The sequence below is a fragment of the Pseudophryne corroboree genome, chromosome 1, assembly GCF_028390025.1.
Source record: "Pseudophryne corroboree isolate aPseCor3 chromosome 1, aPseCor3.hap2, whole genome shotgun sequence".
NCBI classification, from domain to species: domain Eukaryota; kingdom Metazoa; phylum Chordata; class Amphibia; order Anura; family Myobatrachidae; genus Pseudophryne; species Pseudophryne corroboree.
In genome coordinates, this window is record NC_086444.1 from 1,046,256,591 (window position 1) to 1,046,276,434 (window position 19,844).

The 19,844-nt window shown below is 47.1% G+C and overlaps 1 protein-coding gene across 3 annotated transcripts in view; it reads left to right on the forward strand.

Moving 5' to 3' along the window:
- The window catches only part of MTUS1 (microtubule associated scaffold protein 1), a 460,214-nt gene that overhangs the window by 238,189 nt on the left and 202,181 nt on the right, over positions 1-19,844 (forward strand). For all 3 annotated transcript variants that reach the window (XM_063920828.1, XM_063920830.1, XM_063920829.1), the window contains exon 3: positions 19,464-19,665. In XM_063920828.1, the coding sequence (XP_063776898.1) occupies positions 19,464-19,665 (202 nt within the window). The remainder of the gene's footprint in view (positions 1-19,463; positions 19,666-19,844) is intronic.

Consider the following 19,844-nt stretch of genomic DNA (forward strand, 5'->3'; position numbering starts at 1 on the left):
TGGTAAGACTAAAAAGCATTGGGGTACCAGGGGACCATTTGGGAAAACAGATATAAGCCATCAGCCTGATGGTGCGGGCCTCCACCTGGGGGACCCCAGGGTGGGGGGCCGACTTCTTCAGTTTGCACAGATCTGGCAGCAGTCTACAACAGATGCCTTGGTGTAGGAACTGGTATCTCTAAGTTATGCTTTCTCTGACGTCCTAGTGGATACTGGGAACTCCATAAGGACCATGGGGAATAGACGGCTCCGCAGGAGACTGGGCACATCTAAAGAAAGATTTAGTACTATCTGGTGTGCACTGGCTCCTCCCCCTATGACCCTCCTCCAAGCCTCAGTTAGATTTCTGTGCCCGGCTGAGCTGGATGCACACTAGGGGCTCTCCTGAGCTCCTAGAAAGAAAGTATAATTTAGATTTTTTATTTTACAGTGAGACCTGCTGTCAACAGGCTCACTGCATCGAGGGACTAAGGGGAGAAGAAGCGAACCTACCTAAGTGGTGGTAGCTTGGGCTTCTTAGGCTACTGGACACCATTAGCTCCAGAAGGATCGCACACAGGACCCGACCTCGTCGTCCGTTCCCGGAGCCGCGCCGCCGTCCCCCTTACAGAGCCAGAAGCAAGAAGGTCCGGAAAATCGGCGGCTGAAGACTTCTGTCTTCTCCAAGGTAGCGCACAGCACTGCAGCTGTGCGCCATTGCTCCTCATGCACACCACACACTGCGGTCACTGATGGGTGCAGGGCGCTGGGGGGGGGGCGCCCTGAGCAGCAATAAATAACACCTTGGCTGGCAAACTGACACCATATATAGCCCCAGAGGCTATATAGGTGTATATTAACCCCTGCCAGAAATCTTAAAATTGCGGGAGAAAGCCCGCCGAAAAAGGAGCGGAGCCATCTCCCTCAGCACACTGGCGCCATTTTCCCTCACAGCTCCGCTGGAAGGATCGCTCCCTGGCTCTCCCCTGCAGTCCTGCACTACAGAAAGGGTAAAAAAAGAGAGGGGCGGCACAATTTAGGCGCAGTATATTATTTATATATATATATATATATATATATATATATATATATATATATATATATGCAGCTATAAGGGGAAAACACACTTTATAGGTGATATCCCTGTGGTATATAGCGCTCTGGTGTGTGCTGGCATACTCTCCCTCTGTCTCCCCAAAGGGCTTTGTGGGGTCCTGTCCTCTGTCAGAGCATTCCCTGTGTGTGTGCTGTGTCGGTACTGCTGTGTCGACATGTATGATGAGGAAAATGATGTGGAGGCGGAGCAAATGCCTGTGACTGTGATGTCACCCCCTGCGGGGTCGACACCTGTGTGGATGGAATTATGGAAGGAATTACGTGACAGTGTCGACTCCTTACACAAAAGGTTTGACGACATAGGACAGCCGGCTACTCAGCTTGTGCCTGTTTCAGCGTCTCAGATGTCATCAGGGGCCTTAAAACGGCCGCTACCTCAGGTGACAGACACAGATGTCGACACGGATACCGACTCCAGTGTTGACGACGATGAGACTAGTGTTCCCTCCAATAGGTCCACCCGTTACATAATTGAGGCAATGAAAAATGTATTACACATTTCTGATAATACCCCAGGTACCACAAAAAAGGGTATTATGTTTTGTGAGAAACTACCAGTAGTTTTTCCTGCATCTGAGGAATTAAATGAGGTGTGTGAGGAAGCGTGGACTTCCCCCGATAAGAAATTGATGATTTCTAAACGGTTATTGGCATCGTACCCTTTCCCGCCAGAGGATAGGTCACGTTGGGAAATACCCCCTAGGGTAGATAAAGCGCTTACACGCTTATCAAAAAAGGTGGCACTACCGTCTCCGGATACGGCCGCCCTGAAGGAACCTGCGGATAGAAAGCAGGAGGTTACCCTAAAAGCTATATACACACACACGGGCATTATATTGCGACCAGCCATTGCTTCGGCATGGATGTGCAGTGCTGCCGCTGCGTGGTCAGATTCCCTGTCGGATAATATTGATACTATGGATAGGGACAATATTCTGCTAACAATAGAGCATATAAAAGACGCAGTCTTATACATGCGTGATGCACAGAGGGATATTTGCCGGCTGGCATCAAAAATAAGCGCTATGTCTGTTGCCGCCAGACGGGGGTTATGGACTCTGCAATGGTCAGGCGATGCCGACTCGAAACGGCACATGGAAGTTTTGCCCTATAAGGGGGTAGAACTGTTTGGGGATGGTCTTTCAGACCTCGTTTCCACAGCTACTGCTGGGAAATCGACTTTTTTGCCACAGGCTACCCCACAACAAAAGAAAGCACCGTATTATCAGGTACAGTCCTTTCGGCCCCAGAAAAACAAGAGGGCTAGAGGCTCATCCTTTCTGCCGAGAGGCAGAGGTAGCGGGAAAAAGCTGCAACACACAGCTAGTTCCCAAGAACAGAAGTCCTCCCCTGCGTCCGGTAAGTCCACAGCATGACGCTGGGGCTGCTCAGGCGGACCCGGGGACGGTGGGGGCCCGGCTCAGAAATTTCAGCGCACAGTGGGCCCTCTCACAGGTGGATCCCTGGGTCCTTCAAGTAGTATCTCAGGGGTACAGGCTGGAATTCGAGACGTCTCCCCCCCCCCCCCCCCGCCGTTTTTTAAAATCTGCCTTACCGGCAACTCCCTCTGCCAGGGAGGCAGTGTTGGTGGCTATTCAAAAACTATATTCACAACAAGTGATTGTCAAGGTACCCCTCCTTCAGCAAGGAAAGGGTTACTATTCCACAATGTTTGTGGTACCGAAACCGGACGGTTCGGTGAGACCCATCTTAAATTTAAAATCCTTGAACACTTATATCAAAAGTTTCAAGTTCAAGATGGAATCGCTCAGGGCGGTTATTGCGAGCCTGGAAGAGGGGGATTACATGGTCTCCCTGGACATCAAGGATGCGTACCTGCATGTCCCCATTTACCCTCCTCACCAGGAGTACCTCAGATTTGTGGTACAGGACTGTCACTATCCGTTCCAGACGCTGCCGTTTGGGTTGTCCACGGCACCGATGGTCTTTACCAAGGTAATGGCCGAAATGATGATACTCCTTCGCAAGAAGGGAGTTTTAATTATCCCGTACTTGGACGATCTCCTGATAAAGGCGAGGTCCAAGGAACAGTTGGTAGTGGGGGTAGCACTTTCTCGAAGTGCTACAACAGCACGGCTGGATTCTCAACATTCCAAAGTCACAGCTGGTCCCGACGACACGTCTTCTGTTCCTGGGAATGATTCTGGACACAGACCAGAAAAAAGTGTTTCTTCCAGTGGAAAAAGCCGAGGAGTTGTCATCTGTAGTCAGAAACCTCCTAAAACCAGGACAGGTGTCGGTACATCAATGCACACGAGTCCTGGGAAAAATGGTAGCTTCATACGAAGCAATTCCATTCGAAAGTTTCCACGCAAGGATCTTCAAGTGGGACCTGTTGGACAAATGGTCGGGGTCCCATCTCCAGATGCAGCAGCGGATAACCCTGTCGGCAAGGACCAGGGTGTCTCTGCTGTGGTGGCTGCAGAGGCCTCATCTACTAGAGGGCCGCAGATTCGGAATACAGGACTGGGTCCTGGTGACCACGGATGCCAGCCTTCGGGGCTGGGGTGCAGTCACACAGGGAAGAAATTTCCAAGGACTGTGGACAACTCAGGAGAGTTCCCTTCACATAAATATTCTGGAGCTAAGGGCCATTTACAATGCCCTAAGTCAAGCAAGGCCCCTGCTTCAGAACCAGCCGGTACCGATCCAGTCAGACAACATCACGGCGGTCGCCCATGTAAACAGACAGGGCGGCACAAGAAGCAGGAGGGCAATGGCGGAAGCCACAAGGATTCTCCGATGGGCGGAAAATCACGTGTTAGCACTGACTGCAGTGTTCGTTCCGGGAGTGGACAACTGGGAAGCAGACTTCCTCAGCAGACACGACCTCCATCCGGGAGAATGGGGACTTCATCCAGAAGTCTTCCAACTGCTGGTAAACCGTTGGGAAAAACCACAGGTGGACATGATGGCGTCACGCCTCAACAAAAAGCTAAAAAGATATTGCGCCAGGTCAAGGGACCCTCAGGCGATAGCTGTGGACGCTCTAGTAACACCGTGGGTGTACCAGTCGGTTTATGTGTTTCCTCCTCTGCCTCTCATTCCCAAGATACTGAGAATAATACGAAGGCGAGGGGTAAGAACTATCCTCGTGGTTCCGGATTGGCTAAGAAGAGCCTGGTACCTGGAACTTCAAGAGATGCTTTCAGAGGACCCTTGGCCTCTGCCGCTCAGACAAGACCTGCTGCAGCAGGGGCCCTGTCTGTTCCAAGACTTACCGCGGCTGCTTTTGACGGCATGGCGGTTGAACACCGGATCCTGAAGGAAAAGGGTATTCCGGAGGAAGTCATCCCTACCCTAATCAAAGCCAGGAAGGATGTCACCGCAAAACATTATCACCGCATTTGGCGAAAATATGTTGCTTGGTGTGAGGCCAGGAAGGCCCCAACGGAGGAATTTCAACTGGGTCGATTCCTGCATTTCCTGCAAGCAGGAGTGACGTTGTGCCTCAAATTGGGGTCCATTAAGGTCCAGATTTCGGCCCTGTCGGATTTTCTTCCAGAAAGAACTGGCTTCCCTGCCTGAAGTTCAGACTTTTGTCAAGGGAGTTCTGCATATTCAGCCTCCTTTTGTGCCCCCAGTGGCACCTTGGGATCTCAATGTGGTTTTGGAGTTCCTGAAATCACATTGGTTTGAACCACTTAAGACTGTGGATTTGAAATATCTCACGTGGAAAGTGGTCATGCTGTTGGCCCTGGCTTCGGCCAGGCGTGTGTCAGAATTGGCGGCTTTGTCCTATAAAAGCCCTTATCTGATTTTCCATATGGATAGGGCAGAATTGAAGACTCGTCCTCAGTTTCTCCTGAAGGTGGTATCAGCGTTTCACTTGAACCAGCCTATTGTGGTGCCTGCGGCTGCTGGGAACTTGGAGGATTCCAAGTTACTGGACGTAGTCAGGGCCCTGAAAATTTATGTTTCCAGGACGGCTGGAGTCAGGAAAACTGACTCGCTGTTTATCCTGTATGCACCCAACAAACTGGGTGCTCCTGCTTCTAAGCAGACTATTGCGCGCTGGATTTGTAGCACTATTCAGCTGGCGCATTCTGTGGTGGGACTACCGCAGCCTAAATCTGTAAAAGCCCATTCCACAAGGAAGGTGGGCTCATCTTGGGCGGCTGCCCGAGGGGTCTCGGCTTTACAACTTTGCCGAGCTGCTACTTGGTCAGGGGCAAACACGTTTGCAAAATTCTACAAATTTGATACCCTGGCTGAGGAGAACCTGGAGTTCTCTCATTCGGTGTTGCAGAGTCGTCCGCACTCTCCCGCCCGTTTGGGAGCTTTGGTATAATCCCCATGGTCCTTACGGAGTTCCCAGCATCCACTAGGACGTCAGAGAAAATAAGAATTTACTCACCGGTAATTCTATTTCTCGTAGTCCGTAGTAGATGCTGGGCGCCCATCCCAAGTGCGGATTGTCTGCAATACTTGTAAATAGTTATTGTTACACAAATTGGGTTATTATTGCGAGCCATCTGTTCAGAGGCTCCTTTTGTTATCATACTGTTAACCGGGGTTCCTATCACGAGTTATACGTGTGATTGGTGTGGCTGGTATGAGTCTTACCCGGGATTCAAAATCCTTCCTTATTGTGTCAGCTCTTCCGGGCACAGTGTCCTAACTGAGGCTTGGAGGAGGGTCATAGGGGGAGCAGCCAGTGCACACCAGATTGTCCTAAATCTTTCTTTAGATGTGCCCAGTCTCCTGCGGAGCCGTCTATTCCCCATGGTCCTTACGGAGTTCCCAGCATCCACTACGGACTACGAGAAATAGAATTACCGGTGAGTAAATTCTTATTTCTCTATCGTCCTAGTGGATGCTGGGGTTCCTGAAAGGACCATGGGGAATAGCGGCTCCGCAGGAGACAGGGCACAAAAGTAAAGCTTTCCGATCAGGTGGTGTGCACTGGCTCCTCCCCCTATGACCCTCCTCCAAGCCAGTTAGATTTTTGTGCCCGGCCGAGAAGGGTGCAATCTAGGTGGCTCTCCTAAAGAGCTGCTTAGAAAAGTTTAGCTTAGGTTTTTTATTTTACAGTGAGTCCTGCTGGCAACAGGATCACTGCAACGAGGGACTTAGGGGAGAAGAAGTGAACTCACCTGCGTGCAGGATGGATTGGCTTCTTGGCTACTGGACATCAGCTCCAGAGGGACGATCACAGGTACAGCCTGGATGGTCACCGGAGCCTTGCCGCCGGCCCCCTTGCAGATGCTGAAGTAAGAAGAGGTCCAGAATCGGCGGCAGAAGACTCCTCAGTCTTCTAAAGGTAGCGCACAGCACTGCAGCTGTGCGCCATTTTCCTCTCCGCACACTTCACACGGCAGTCACTGAGGGTGCAGGGCGCTGGGAGGGGGGCGCCCTGGGAGGCAAATGAATACCTATTTTGGCTAAAAATACCTCACATATAGCCTCCGGAGGCTATATGGAGATATTTAACCCCTGCCAGAATCCGTTAAGAGCGGGAGACGAGGCCGCCGAAAAAGGGGCGGGGCCTATCTCCTCAGCACACAGCGCCATTTTCCCTCACAGAAAGGCTGGAGGGAAGGCTCCCAGGCTCTCCCCTGCACTGCACTACAGAAACAGGGTTAAAACAGAGAGGGGGGGCACTAATTTGGCGTTAGAAATATATAAAAAAGATGCTATAAGGGAAAACACTTATATAAGGTTGTCCCTATATATTTATAGCGTTTTTGGTGTGTGCTGGCAAACTCTCCCTCTGTCTCTCCAAAGGGCTAGTGGGTCCTGTCCTCTATCAGAGCATTCCCTGTGTGTGTGCTGTGTGTCGGTACGTGTGTGTCGACATGTAGGAGGACGATGTTGGTGAGGAGGCGGAGCAATTGCCTGTAATGGTGATGTCACTCTCTAGGGAGTCGACACCGGAATGGATGGCTTATTTAGGGAATTACGTGATAATGTCAACACGCTGCAAGGTCGGTTGACGACATGAGACGGCCGACAAACAATTAGTACCGGTCCAGACGTCTCAAAAACACCGTCAGGGGTTTTAAAACGCCCGTTTACTTTAGTCGGTCGACACAGACACAGACAGGGACACTGAATCCAGTGTCGACGGTGAATAAACAAACGTATTCCTTATTAGGGCCACACGTTAAAGGCAATGAAGGAGGTGTTACATATTTCTGATACTACAAGTACCACAAAAGAGGGTATTATGTGGGATGTGAAAAAACTACCATAGTTTTTCCTGAATCAGATAAATTAAATAAAGTGTGTGATCATGCGTGGGTTCCCCCCGATAGAAAATTATGGGCGGTATACCCTTTCCCGCCAGAAGTTAGGGCGCGTTGGGAAACACCCCTTAGGGTGGATAAGGCGCTCACACGCTTATCAAAACAAGTGGCGGTACCGTCTATAGATAGGGCCGTCCTCAAGGACCAGCTGACAGGAGGCTGGAAAATATCATAAAAAGTATATACACACATACTGGTGTTATACTGCGACCAGCGATCGCCTCAGCCTGGCTGTGCAGAGCCTGGATGTGCAGTGCTGGGGTGGCTTGGTCGGATTCCCTGACTGAAAATATTGATACCCTGGACAGGGACAATATATTATTGACTATAGAGCATTTAAAGGATGCATTTCTATATATGGGAGATGCACAGAGGGATATTTGCACTCTGGCATCAAGAGTAAGTGCGATGTCCATAACTGCCAGAAGATGTTATGGACACGACAGTGGTCAGGTGATGCAGATTCCAAACGGCACAAAGGTGTATTGCCGTATAAAGGAAGAGGAGTTATTTGGGGTCGGTCCATCGGACCTGGTGGCCACGGCAACTGCTGGAAAATCCACCGTTTTTACCCTAAGTCACATCTCTGCAGAAAAAGACACCGTCTTTTCAGCCTCAGTCCTTTCGTCCCTAGAAGATCATATCTGCCCAGGGATAGAGGAAAGGGAAGAAGACTGCAGCAGGCAGCTCATTCCCAGGAACCGTTCCACCGCTTCTGACAAGTTCTCAGCATGGCGCTGAGACCGTACAGGACCCCTGGATCCTACAAGTAGTATCCCAGGGGTACAGATGGGAATGTCGAGACGTTTCCCCTTCGCAGGCTCCTGAAGTCTGCTTTACCAAGGTCTCCCTCCGACAAGGAGGCAGTATGGGAAAAAATTCACAAGCTGTATTCCCAGCAGGTGATAATTAAATTACCCCTCCTACTACAAGAAAAGGGGTATTATTCCACACTATATTGTGGTACTGAAGCCAGAAGGCTAGGTGAGACTTATTCTAAAAAATTTTTTGAACACTTACAAAGGTTCAAATCAAGATGGAGTCACTCAGAGCAGTGATAACGAACCAGGAAGAAGGGGACTATATAGTGTCCCGGGACATCAGGGATGCTTACCTCTATGTCCCAAATTTGCCCTTCTCACTAAGGGTACCTCAGGTTCGTGGTGCAGAACTGTCACTATCAGTTTCAGACGCTGCCGTTTGGATTGTCCACGGCACCTCGGGTCTTTACCAAGGTAATGGCCGGAATGATGATTCTTCTTCGAAGAAAAGGCGTCATTATTAACCCTTACTTGGACGATCTCCTGATAAGGGCATAGTCCAGGGAACAGTTGGAGGTCGGAGTAGCACTATCTAGGATACTGCTACAACAGCACGGGTGGATTCTAAATATTCCAAAATCGCAGCTGATCCCGACGACACGTCTGCTGTGCCTAGGGATGATTCTGGACACAGTCCAGAAAAAGGTGTTTCTCCCGGAAGAGAAAGCCAGGGAGTTATCCGAGCTAGTCAGGAACCTCCTAAAAACAGTGCATCGTTGCACAAGGGTCCTGGTAAAAATGGTGGCTTCCTACGAAGCAATTCCATTCGGCAGATTTCACGCAAGAACTTTTCAGTGGGATCTGCTGGACAAATGGTCCGGATCGCATCTTCAGATGCATCAGCGGATAACCCTATATCCAAGGACAAGGGTGTCTCTCCTGTGGTGGTTATAGAGTGCTCATCTTCTAGAGGGCCGCAGATTCGGCATTCAGGATTGGATGCTGGTGACCACGGAGCCCAGCCTGAGAGGCTGGGGAGCAGTCACACAAGGAAAAAATTTCCAGGGAGTGTGATCAAGTCTGGAGACTTTTCTCCACATAAATATACTGGAGCTAAGGGTAAATTTATAATGCTCTAAGCTTAGCAAGACCTCTGCTTCAAGGTCAGCCGGTATTGATCCAGTGGGAAAAACATCACGGCAGTCGCCCACGTAAACAGACAGGGCGACACAAGAAGCAGGAGGGCAATGGCAAAAACTGCAAGGACTTTTCGCTGGGCGGAAAATCATGTGATAGCACTGTCAGCAGTGTTTCATCCCGGGAATGGAAACTGGGAAGCAGACTTCCTCAGCAGGCACGACCTCCACCCGGGAGAGTGGAAACTTCATCGGGAAGTTTTTTCCACATGATTGTAAACCGTTGGGAAATACCAAAGGTGGACATGATGGCGTCCCGTCTGAACAAAAAACGGGACAGGTATTGCGCCAGGTCAAGAGACCCTCAGGCAATAGCTGTGGACGTTCTGGTAACACCGTGGGTGTACCAGTCGGTGTATGTGTTCCCTCCTCTGCTTCTCATACCTAAGGTGCTGAGAATTATAAGACGTAGAGGAGTAAGAACTATACTCATGGCTCCGGATTGGCCAAGAAGGACTTGGTACCCGGAACTTCAAGAGATGCTTACAGAGGTCTTATGGCCTCTGCCGCTAAGAAGGGACTTGCTTCAGCAAGTACCATGTCTGTTCCAAGACTTACCGCAGCTGCGTTTGTCGGCATGGCGGTGGAAAGCCGGATCCTAAGGGAAAAAGGCATTCCGGAAGAGGTCATTCCTACCCTGGTCAAAGCCAGAAAGGAGGTGACCGCACAACATTATCACCACATGTGACGAAAATATGTTGCGTGGTGTGAGGCCAGGAAGGCCCCACAAAGAAATTTCAACTCTGTCGTTTCCTGCATTTCCTGCAAACAGGAGTGTCTATGGGCCTCAAATTGGGGTCCATTAAGGTTCAAATTTCGGCCCTGTCGATTTTCTTCCAGAAAGAATTGGCTTCAGTTCCTGAAGTCCAGAAGTTTGTCAAGGGAGTATTGCATACACAACCCCCTTTTGTGCCTCCAGTGGCACTGTGGGATCTCAACGTAGTTCTGGGATTCCTCAAATCACATTGGTTTAAAACCAGTCAAATCTGTGGATTTGAAGCATCTCACATGAAAAGTGACCATGCTCTTGGCCCTGGCCTGGACCAGGCGAGTGTCAAATTGGTGGTTTTTTCTCAAAAAAGCCCATATCTGTTTGTCCATTCGGACAGGGCAAAGCTGCGGACTCGTCCCCAGTTCTCTCCCTAAGGTGGTGTCAGTGTTTCACCTGAACCAGCTTATTGTGGTGCCTTGCACCTACTAGGGAAGTTGCTAGATGTTGTCAGGGCCCTGAAAATATGTTCCAGGACGGCTGGAGTCAGGAAAACTGACTTGCGGTTATCCTGTATGCACCCAACAAACTGGGTGCTCTTGCTTCTAAGCAGACTATTGCTAGTTGGATGTGTAATACAATTCAGCTTGCACATTCTGTGGCAGGCCTGCCACAGCCAAAATATGTAAATGCCCATTCCACAAGGAAGGTGGGCTCATCTTGGGCGGCTGCCCGAGGGGTCTCGGCTTTACAACTTTGCCGAGCAGCTACTTGGTCAGGGGCAAACACGTTTGCTAAATTCTACAAATTTGATACCCTGGCTAAGGAGGACCTGGAGTTCTCTCATTCGGTGCTGCAGAGTCATCCGCACTCTCCCGCCCGTTTGGGAGCTTTGGTATAATCCCCATGGTCCTTTCAGGAACCCCAGCATCCACTAGGACGATAGAGAAAATAAGAATTTACTTACCGATAATTCTATTTCTCGGAGTCCGTAGTGGATGCTGGGCGCCCATCCCAAGTGCGGATTATCTGCAATACTTGTACATAGTTACAAAAATCGGGTTATTATTGTTGTGAGCCATCTTTTCAGAGGCTCCGCTGTTATCATACTGTTAACTGGGTTTAGATCACAAGTTGTACGGTGTGATTGGTGTGGCTGGTATGAGTCTTACCCGGGATTCAAAATTCCTCCCTTATTGTGTACGCTCGTCCGGGCACAGTACCTAACTGGCTTGGAGGAGGGTCATAGGGGGAGGAGCCAGTGCACACCACCTGATCGGAAAGCTTTACTTTTGTGCCCTGTCTCCTGCGGAGCCGCTATTCCCCATGGTCCTTTCAGGAACCCCAGCATCCACTACGGACTCCGAGAAATAGAATTATCGGTAAGTAAATTCTTATTTTTTGCCTTCAAGAAGCACCCTCATCGAAAGTTGTTTTTTTTTTTTTTTTTGTACCAGACCGTCTCGGGTAGAGACGAAGACCAGGGCTTTGTTAGAAGCAGTTCAGAAATTGCTTCAGTCAGGACTAGTCATTCCAGTTCCTCCTGCACAACGAGGACAGGATTTTTACTCTAACCTGTTTTTAGTTCGGAAGCCAAATGGGTCATTTCGGGCCATTCTCAAACTCAAAGTACTGAACAAATACATTTGTGTACCTTGGTTTCACATGAAGACGTTACGTTCCATCATTTTGCCCATGGAGCCAGGGGATTATATGGTATCCCTGGATATACAGGATGCTTACCAACATGTTCCTATACACTGTCCCATCAGTGCTAATTAGGGTTCGCTATCCTCCAAAAGCATTTTCAGTTCCACGCCCTACCTTTTGAGTTAGCCACAGCTCCCAGAGTATTTACCAAGATTATGGTGGTAATGGCAGTTTATCTCCGCCAGCAGGGGATAAGAATATTTCCATACCTCGACAATCTTTTAATCCTGGCACAGATGCAGGATTTGCTCTTATGTCATCTGCAATAGACAACGTGTCTGCAGAACCATGGGTGGCTCATGAATTGGGCAAAATAGTCTCTGGTTCCGTCAAAACGGATGACTCATTTGGGGACTGTACTGGATTCATGTCTTCAGAGAGTAATTTTACCTCTGAACAAAATATCCAAGATCCAGTCAAGGATTCAGGACTTGTTTCACAGTCAAAAGGTATCAATTCACGCAGCAATGCGCGTGATGGATTTGATGTTGTCAATATTCGACATGGTGGAGTATGCACAATTCCACTCAAGGCCTCTGCAGCGTCTGATTCTTGCCAAATGAAATGGGTTGCATCAGATGATAAAAACACAGACTATGTTTCTTACAATAGAAGTAAGGAGGTCATTAGCCTGGTGGCTACAGACATCCCATCTGGACAAGGGGAGACCCTTTTGGATATCAGATTGAGAAATTCTGGTGACAGATGCCAGTCTCCAGGGATGGGGAGCAGTGTCAGGAAGGTTGTGTTTTCAGGGGCAATGGACCAAGGAAGAAAGTTGCTTGTCAATAAACTTATTGGAATTTCGGGCCATATACATGGCACTGATTCAGGCAAAGGACATTCTTCGGGGAAAACCAGTCCAGATCCGCTCGGACAATGCGACAGCAGTGACATACCTCAAGCATCAATGAGAAACTCACACCCGAAAAGCGATGAAGGAGGTAAGTCACATACTAAAGTGGGCAGAACTTCATCATCCAGCCTTGTCTGCAGTGTTCGTTCCGGGAGTCATAAACTGGCAAGTGGACTTTCTCAGTCGACACGCCATTCAGGCGAATGGGGTCTACTAAAGTCTGGAAGACCCGGAGGTCTTCCAGACTCTAGTAGACAAGTGGGGGTTGCCAGAGAGATCTCCTGGCGTCCCGTCTGAACAACAAAGTGCTCACATACGGGTCAGAAACAGAGGATCCCAGAGCGATCTTTGTGGATGCTCTGTCGGTGAGATGGGATTTTCTTCTGGCTTATGTGTTTCCTCCAATCACCCTATTACCCAGGGTGGTGAGAAAGATAAAGCAAGGAAAAGGTGCCGTGATACGAATAGCTCCGGCTTTGCCCAGAAGACATTGGTACCTAGATCTGCAGAGGGTGTCGCTGGATGTTCCACTTCTGCTCCCTCAACGTCCAGATCTACTGATGCTGGGTCCTTGTTATCACATACATCTGGATCGACTGTCTTTGACGGTGTGGCTCTTGAAACCTCTATCCTGAAGTCAAGAGGATTCTCACAACAGTTAATTAAAACTATGCTCAGAGCAAAGAGACCTTCCTCGGCTCACATTTATCACCAAATATGGCAAACCTATATTCATTGATGCAGTGAATGGAAAGTGGACCCTAAGTCTTTCAGAGTTTCCAGGGTCTAAAGGTTTGAAGGTGGCTTCCTTGAGAGTGTAAGTATCAGCATTGACTGTATGGTTCCAAAAGAAAATTGCCAATTTACAGAATGTTCGTACTTTTTTCCAGGGAATGCTACGCATTCAACCTCCTTTTTGTTCCGCCTACAGTGCCTTGGGACTTAAATTTAGTCCTGAAAGCCCTTCAAGTTGCCCCGTTTGAACCACTTAATAAAATGGATCTTAAATGGTTGACAGCTAAAGTTCTCTTTCTACTGGCTATGGAGTCAGCTAGAAGAGTATCAGATTTAGGGGCATTCCCCATTTCTGATTTATTTTTTATCCAGATAAAGCAGTTCTCAGAACTAGATCTGGGTATCTTCCGAAGGTGGTGTCTAAATTCCGCGTCAATGAAGAAATTGTACTCCCGGCTTTCCAGGTACCGAGCCAGCGGGAGATGCATCGCTGGACATGGGGGGTAATTCCAAGGGTTCCGGTATGAATGGTCGACCATGTTATGGTCGACAGTCATTAGGTCGACCACTATTGGTCGACATTGACATGGACACATGGTCGACACATGAAAGGTCGACACATGAAAAGGTCGACATGCGTTTTTTAACTTTTTGGGTGTCGTTTTTTGCGTAAAGTGACTGGGAACCCCAATTAGTGCACCGCGTCCCCTCGCATGGCTCTCTTCTCTCCCCATGCTTCGGGCATGGTGCCTTCGCTCCGCTACCGCTTCGCTCGGCACAGATTACCGTTCCAATCGTAGTCCACGTGGATCGTAAAGTATGGAAAAGTTCCCCAAAAGGAAAAAAAAGTTAAACTCATGTCGACCTTTCATGTGTCGACCTTTCATGCGTCGAACATTTTCATGCGTCGACCATGTGTCCACGTCGACCATGTCAATGTCGACCAATAGTGGTCGACCTAATGACTGTCGACCATAACATGGTCGACCATGTGAATGGATACCAATTCCAAGTTGATCGCAGCAGGATTTTTGTTAGCAATTGGGCAAAACCATGTGCACTGCAGGGGAGGCAGATATAACATGTGCAGAGAGAGTTAGATTTGGGTGTGGTGTGTTCAATCTGCAATCTAAATTGCAGTGTAAAAATAAAGCAGTCAGTATTTACCCTGCACAGAAATAAAATAACCCACCCAAATCTAACTCTTTCTGCACATGTTATATCTGCCTCCCCTGCAGTGCACATGGTTTTGCCCAATTGCTATCAAAAATCCTGCTGCGATCAACTTGGAATTACCCCCATAGTCCGTGCATTAAGGATCTACGAGGATCGTACCAGTGCCATCAGAAAGACAGATTCTCTCTTCATTCTTTACGGATTTCACAGGAGAGGATGGCCTGCTGATAAGCAGACACTGGCAATTTTAGAAGCATATGCTCAAGCTGATCTCCCTGCTCTGGCTAATGTCTCTGCTCACTCTACTCGTAAGGTAGGTCCTTCATGGGCAGCACAACAGATATGTAAGGCAGCCACATGGTCTTCCATTAACACATTCATTAGACATTATGCCTTGGATACCTTTGCCTCTCATGACACTGAATTCGGGCGAAGGATTCTCCTGTCCAATCAGGAGCGTCCCCACCACTAAATTGCTTTGGGAAATCCCATTGTTATCCTGTGGATAACCTGTGGACCCTGCCAGAGAAATGTTACGGTAAGATCTTACCGTTGATAACTGTATTTCTCCTAAGTCCACAGGGATCCCACTCTGACGCACCTGATTTGAGGATCCTTTTACTCACTAACCTCTTCCTTCTTGTACGGAAAGGTGTGCATGTGTGTTCTTATCGCCTGTTAGGGCTATCTATGATACTCCTGCCTTGTGCTTTGGAATACAACTGATTTGCCTGAGCAAGGAGGTGGGGATATATGGACGGGCCCGTTGCATGCTGGGAGACCGGAAAAGCTTTGACCGATTGGTGGAAATCCGCTGTCGCTTCATCATATCCCATTGTTATCCTGTGGATCTTGTGGACTTAGGAGAAATACCATTATCAATGGTAAGTTCTTACCATAACTTACATTTTCAGCACTGGGACACTCTCTGCCGCAGCTGCCCAGCTGTCTCATCTACTCACGCATACCCTCCAACTGTACCTTTTAGCAGGTACAGTACCTTTTTTTTTTTTTTTTTTTTTTTTTTTTTTTTTAATGGTCTGTACCGATTTTTGGCTTTCCAAACTTCCATTAAAAGTATAGGAAAAGGGATGTGGCCACGCCTCCTTTACCCATGGCCAATTTGTACTGCTTTTTATGTGTAAAATGTTGTAGGGTATGCTCAGGCAGCCAGCACCAGAACTCATCCTGGCACCACTCTCCCACTGCTCACTGCCGTTGCCTGTTTACAGCTCTACTGCAGCAGCACTATTAGCAGGATGTAAGCACAGGGGGGAGCTGCAGGCTGGCAGCTGTGGCTCCGGCCATGCTTCCCTGCTCCCTCTCTGGCTTTACACGCCCCTGTGCCTGGCTGCATGTTTCCAGCTCAGATGTTTACAGCTATGGCAACCAGGTCACAGGGGAGGCAATTGCTAGAGAAAGAAATCACCAGACTGGCTGTCAGCTGTAACTGACAGCTATTTTATACCCTGCAGTGAGGTAAGGCTCCGCCCACTGGCAATCACCCACTGGGTGATTGACAGCTAGGAATGAGAGGATTTGCTAGAGTGTTTCCTCACTGGCCACTTCTGTGTATATACATACATTTCAATGGTGCTTATCAGTTAAGTGTAAATTAAAGTATTAGTGGGTCATTCCATGTCCGTTCAACCAGGGGTGTCCACCGCCTATCTCAGATTTCTGCAAACACTTTTTTAGTTGGCTGACAATTACTGTAGTTGATTAAATTATTGATTTTCAACTTATTACATTATTAGCTAATCGTGGCTTCTTTATCCAGTTTATTTGAAGTATCACAGGTGTTTATTAAGGAATCACCATGAAATTTAAACCCCTAAGGTAACTCCACCCCCCCACCCCCCCTCCCGAATCCAAAAATCTAAACCAAATTACTTTATCTGCCTCATGTTTTGCATTACGGCAAAACACACGTTTTTCTAATAGAATTAGAAATGCTAGGTTCAATTGACATTAAGGATCCCATTTTTTAGGGGTTGCTAAAAAAGGTATACATTACCACCACAAAAAAACATCAGCATGGTACTCTGTTCAATAGTGGAGAGAAAAAAAATAATCAATTTGACGCTTTGTCCCTGACGACAGGGTTAGACCCCCAAACGGCATAGGACTAACTAAAGTATGTTACTATAATCGTAGACTGTCTGCTTGAGTGCTGCAGGATATTCCATATATATTCATAAATATTTAACATTTGTTTCTCTCAGTATAGAGTTATAACTTTAATTACAACAACTTTTACCTCACAAATGGCACTTTAACCCCTAATCAGGGTTGCATTGTCATAAATGTTATATTGTTGATTTAAGACTTTTTTGTCTCTTATTTGGTATCCTGATGCAGAAGTGTTTCCAGCTAATTGGAATAAAGCCACATTTCTAATATGTGAAAATCCATCCACTATACCATGGTGTCTTCCTATTTAATATCATTATGGGCTATCATTGCAGTTCCTCCGGTATGTGTTTTTGTTTTTTTACAATGCGCAAAGCAGGATGCCCTATGGCAAAATGTTCCTTATTCTCAATTGTCTGTGGTAATTTATAGCCGACTCATTAGACCCGAAGTCAACCCGACATTGGCACTTATCAGGGATTTTTTTTTTATAGACCTGCATAGAATTTGATAGGTCCGTGAACTTGTGTTTTCGTCTGAAATTAGATTGCTCGGAAAAAAAAAGACGTCAAAATGCAGAGGGGTTTCAGCTATGATGCTATCGTGGAGGCCAGTTTTCTATGGCAATAAGATAATCACCCCGCCTAGTGCTTGATTTGAACGCTGTATGTTATTTGTTCTTAAAGACTGGTAGCAAATCTGTAATTGTGAATGTGGCCAGAGACCGCTGCAGGTGAAGTGAGACATGCCACAGTCTCTTATAGACGATATTTATGCTGTTTGCTAAACTGGCCATGTACCTAAAGATTATCTTTCTAGTTGGCTGCTTGGAATGAAAATCTGCTGATGTGTGGAGCTTACGGCCATGTGCTCTTAAACACTGAAAATCAAACAAAAATGGTCATTCAGACAACTTGATTAAATCCGTTTGATTAACAAATTTGTCTTAATGACTGCTTTTGAACATTTTCCAGTGTTTAAGAGCAAATGGTTAATTGTCATTTTGCCCAATGTTTTTTTCCCGGCAATTCAATAAAAGCCTAGTTTGGGATCTTTTTTTCACACACACAAAATATCATCACATTTTCTGGCGAAAACACACAGGGAGGAACGCCATTGTTTTGGGTGTCTAAAAATCCCATCTAAATGGCACTGTTTGTTTAGTGAGGATCCACTAGCTGCGGTAATTTACCATGGCTTATTAAATCTGAACCCCTTAATATTTTTCTGTCCACTGTCTCACTGGAGCCATCTAGAATAATGACATTGGTTGGTGAGTATTTGTTTGATTTTAATACCCAGTTGTAGTATTACCCCCAAAATTGTAGCTACTGTGATGTATCTTGTACCATGTATACTTTATTTAATTTTGTGTGGCATGAAATTTAAATGAATTGAATAAGTGGTACTGTATTCCCCCTAAACATCCTGTCCTGGGTGCCGAGTAAAGTGATGTCACTCTAAAGCTGGGTTCAGAGTAGACTAGACTGTGTGTCCTTCCAACCAGTGATTCAGACCGACATATTGTGTACATCGTCTAGTGTGTACCTGCTATGCTGCTGACTTATCACACCCACGCGCATTGTCCGTGATATCCATAGGGCCAACAGAAGACATAGCTAGCGAGGGCCATGCTTCCGAATGCAGCATGGCTGCCTCCGTCACTACCAGCGTCGGCAAGTGTGTATGCACTTGTGGGTCGCGTTGCTATATAGTGTAGTGTTTCTTATTTTTTACTACAGTTTTAACTATAGTACATGTACAGTAGCTGGAGATCAAAATGGAAAGTGTGGTTTACAGTGACATTTCCTTTTTAGATCACTTATTTGGTAGCATCGTGTTTGTCAGGGGTGAATATAAACCTAAAAACAAATCACTTTTCTTTTGGTATAATGTGTAATTCCAGTACAAGGCACATAGAAAGTGGTGACAATATCTAAAGCATATGTCTGTTTTCTTGTATTTTACTTATGTTCCCAGCATACAGTATGAGTAAATGAATGCACAGAATTCTGAGTGAACACCGGCATGGATGGTGTAATGGTTAGCATTACTGCCTCACAGCACTGAGGTCCTGGCTTCAATTCCCACCATAGCCCTAACTGTGGAGTCTGTATATTCTCCCCGCACTTGCGTGGGTTTCCTCCTGGTACTCTGGTTTCCTCCCACAAGCCAAAAATATACTGGTAGGTTAATTGGTTCCAAACAAGAGATTAACCCCAGCGTCAGTGTGGGTATGTGGTAGGCAGTATAGATTGATCCACTGGGGCAGGGACTGATGTGAATGGCAAAATACTCTCTGTAAAGCGCTGCGGAATATGTGTTATATAAATAGCTGGTAATAAAAAAAAAAAATACTTGTGTATACTGTGTAAGGTGCATACACACTGTGCGATATTTTAGCCAAGCTCATTTTCGTTCTTCTGAGCGATATTGGCTAAAATTGTGTATGCTGCAAATGACTGCTGATGCTCGTTCCCGGAGGTCGTTAACGACCCCCTCTGCCGTATGTGCATGCAGCTCAATTTTGGCTATGTTGGCGTCATGGGTTCAATTCCCACCATGGTCCTAACTGTGTGGAGTTTGTATGTTCTCCCTGTACTTGCGTGGGTTTCCTCCCACAATCCAAAAATATACTGGTAGGTTAACTAAAAAAATTAACCCTAGTGTGTAAGCGTGTGCATGTGGTAGGGAATTTAGACTGTAAGCTCCACTGGGGCAGTTACTGATGTGAAAGGCCAAAATATGCTCTGTAAAGCGCTGTGGAATATGTGTACGCTATATAAATAACTGGTATTCATTTTTAATTTTATTTTTTTCCAGCCTTTTTCTGCAAAGTCACCTACTCCCAGCAAGACCTTGCACAAGGAGCTGTTGTCCTGCCTGAGGAATGCAACCTCCCAACCCGTCTCCACGGCCAGAGCAAGGCTCCAGTCCAGTCAGCTGAGGCGAGGAAGTCTAAGCAAGAATGTAGTTACTGTCAGAGTGTCCTCTCCTCCCATGGTAAACCAGCAACCCAGTATTGGTGAGTGGATATACAACATAGTCACTGGTAATGTTATACTTTGGGTCATGTCATTTCTCACATAGTGTTACACAGTGGAAACGTTGGATATTATGTATGAACTCCAGAACATTTTTATACTAATTTCAGCACTGTTCGCTTACATGTGTTGACTGTATTTGTAAATGCATCTACTGTAC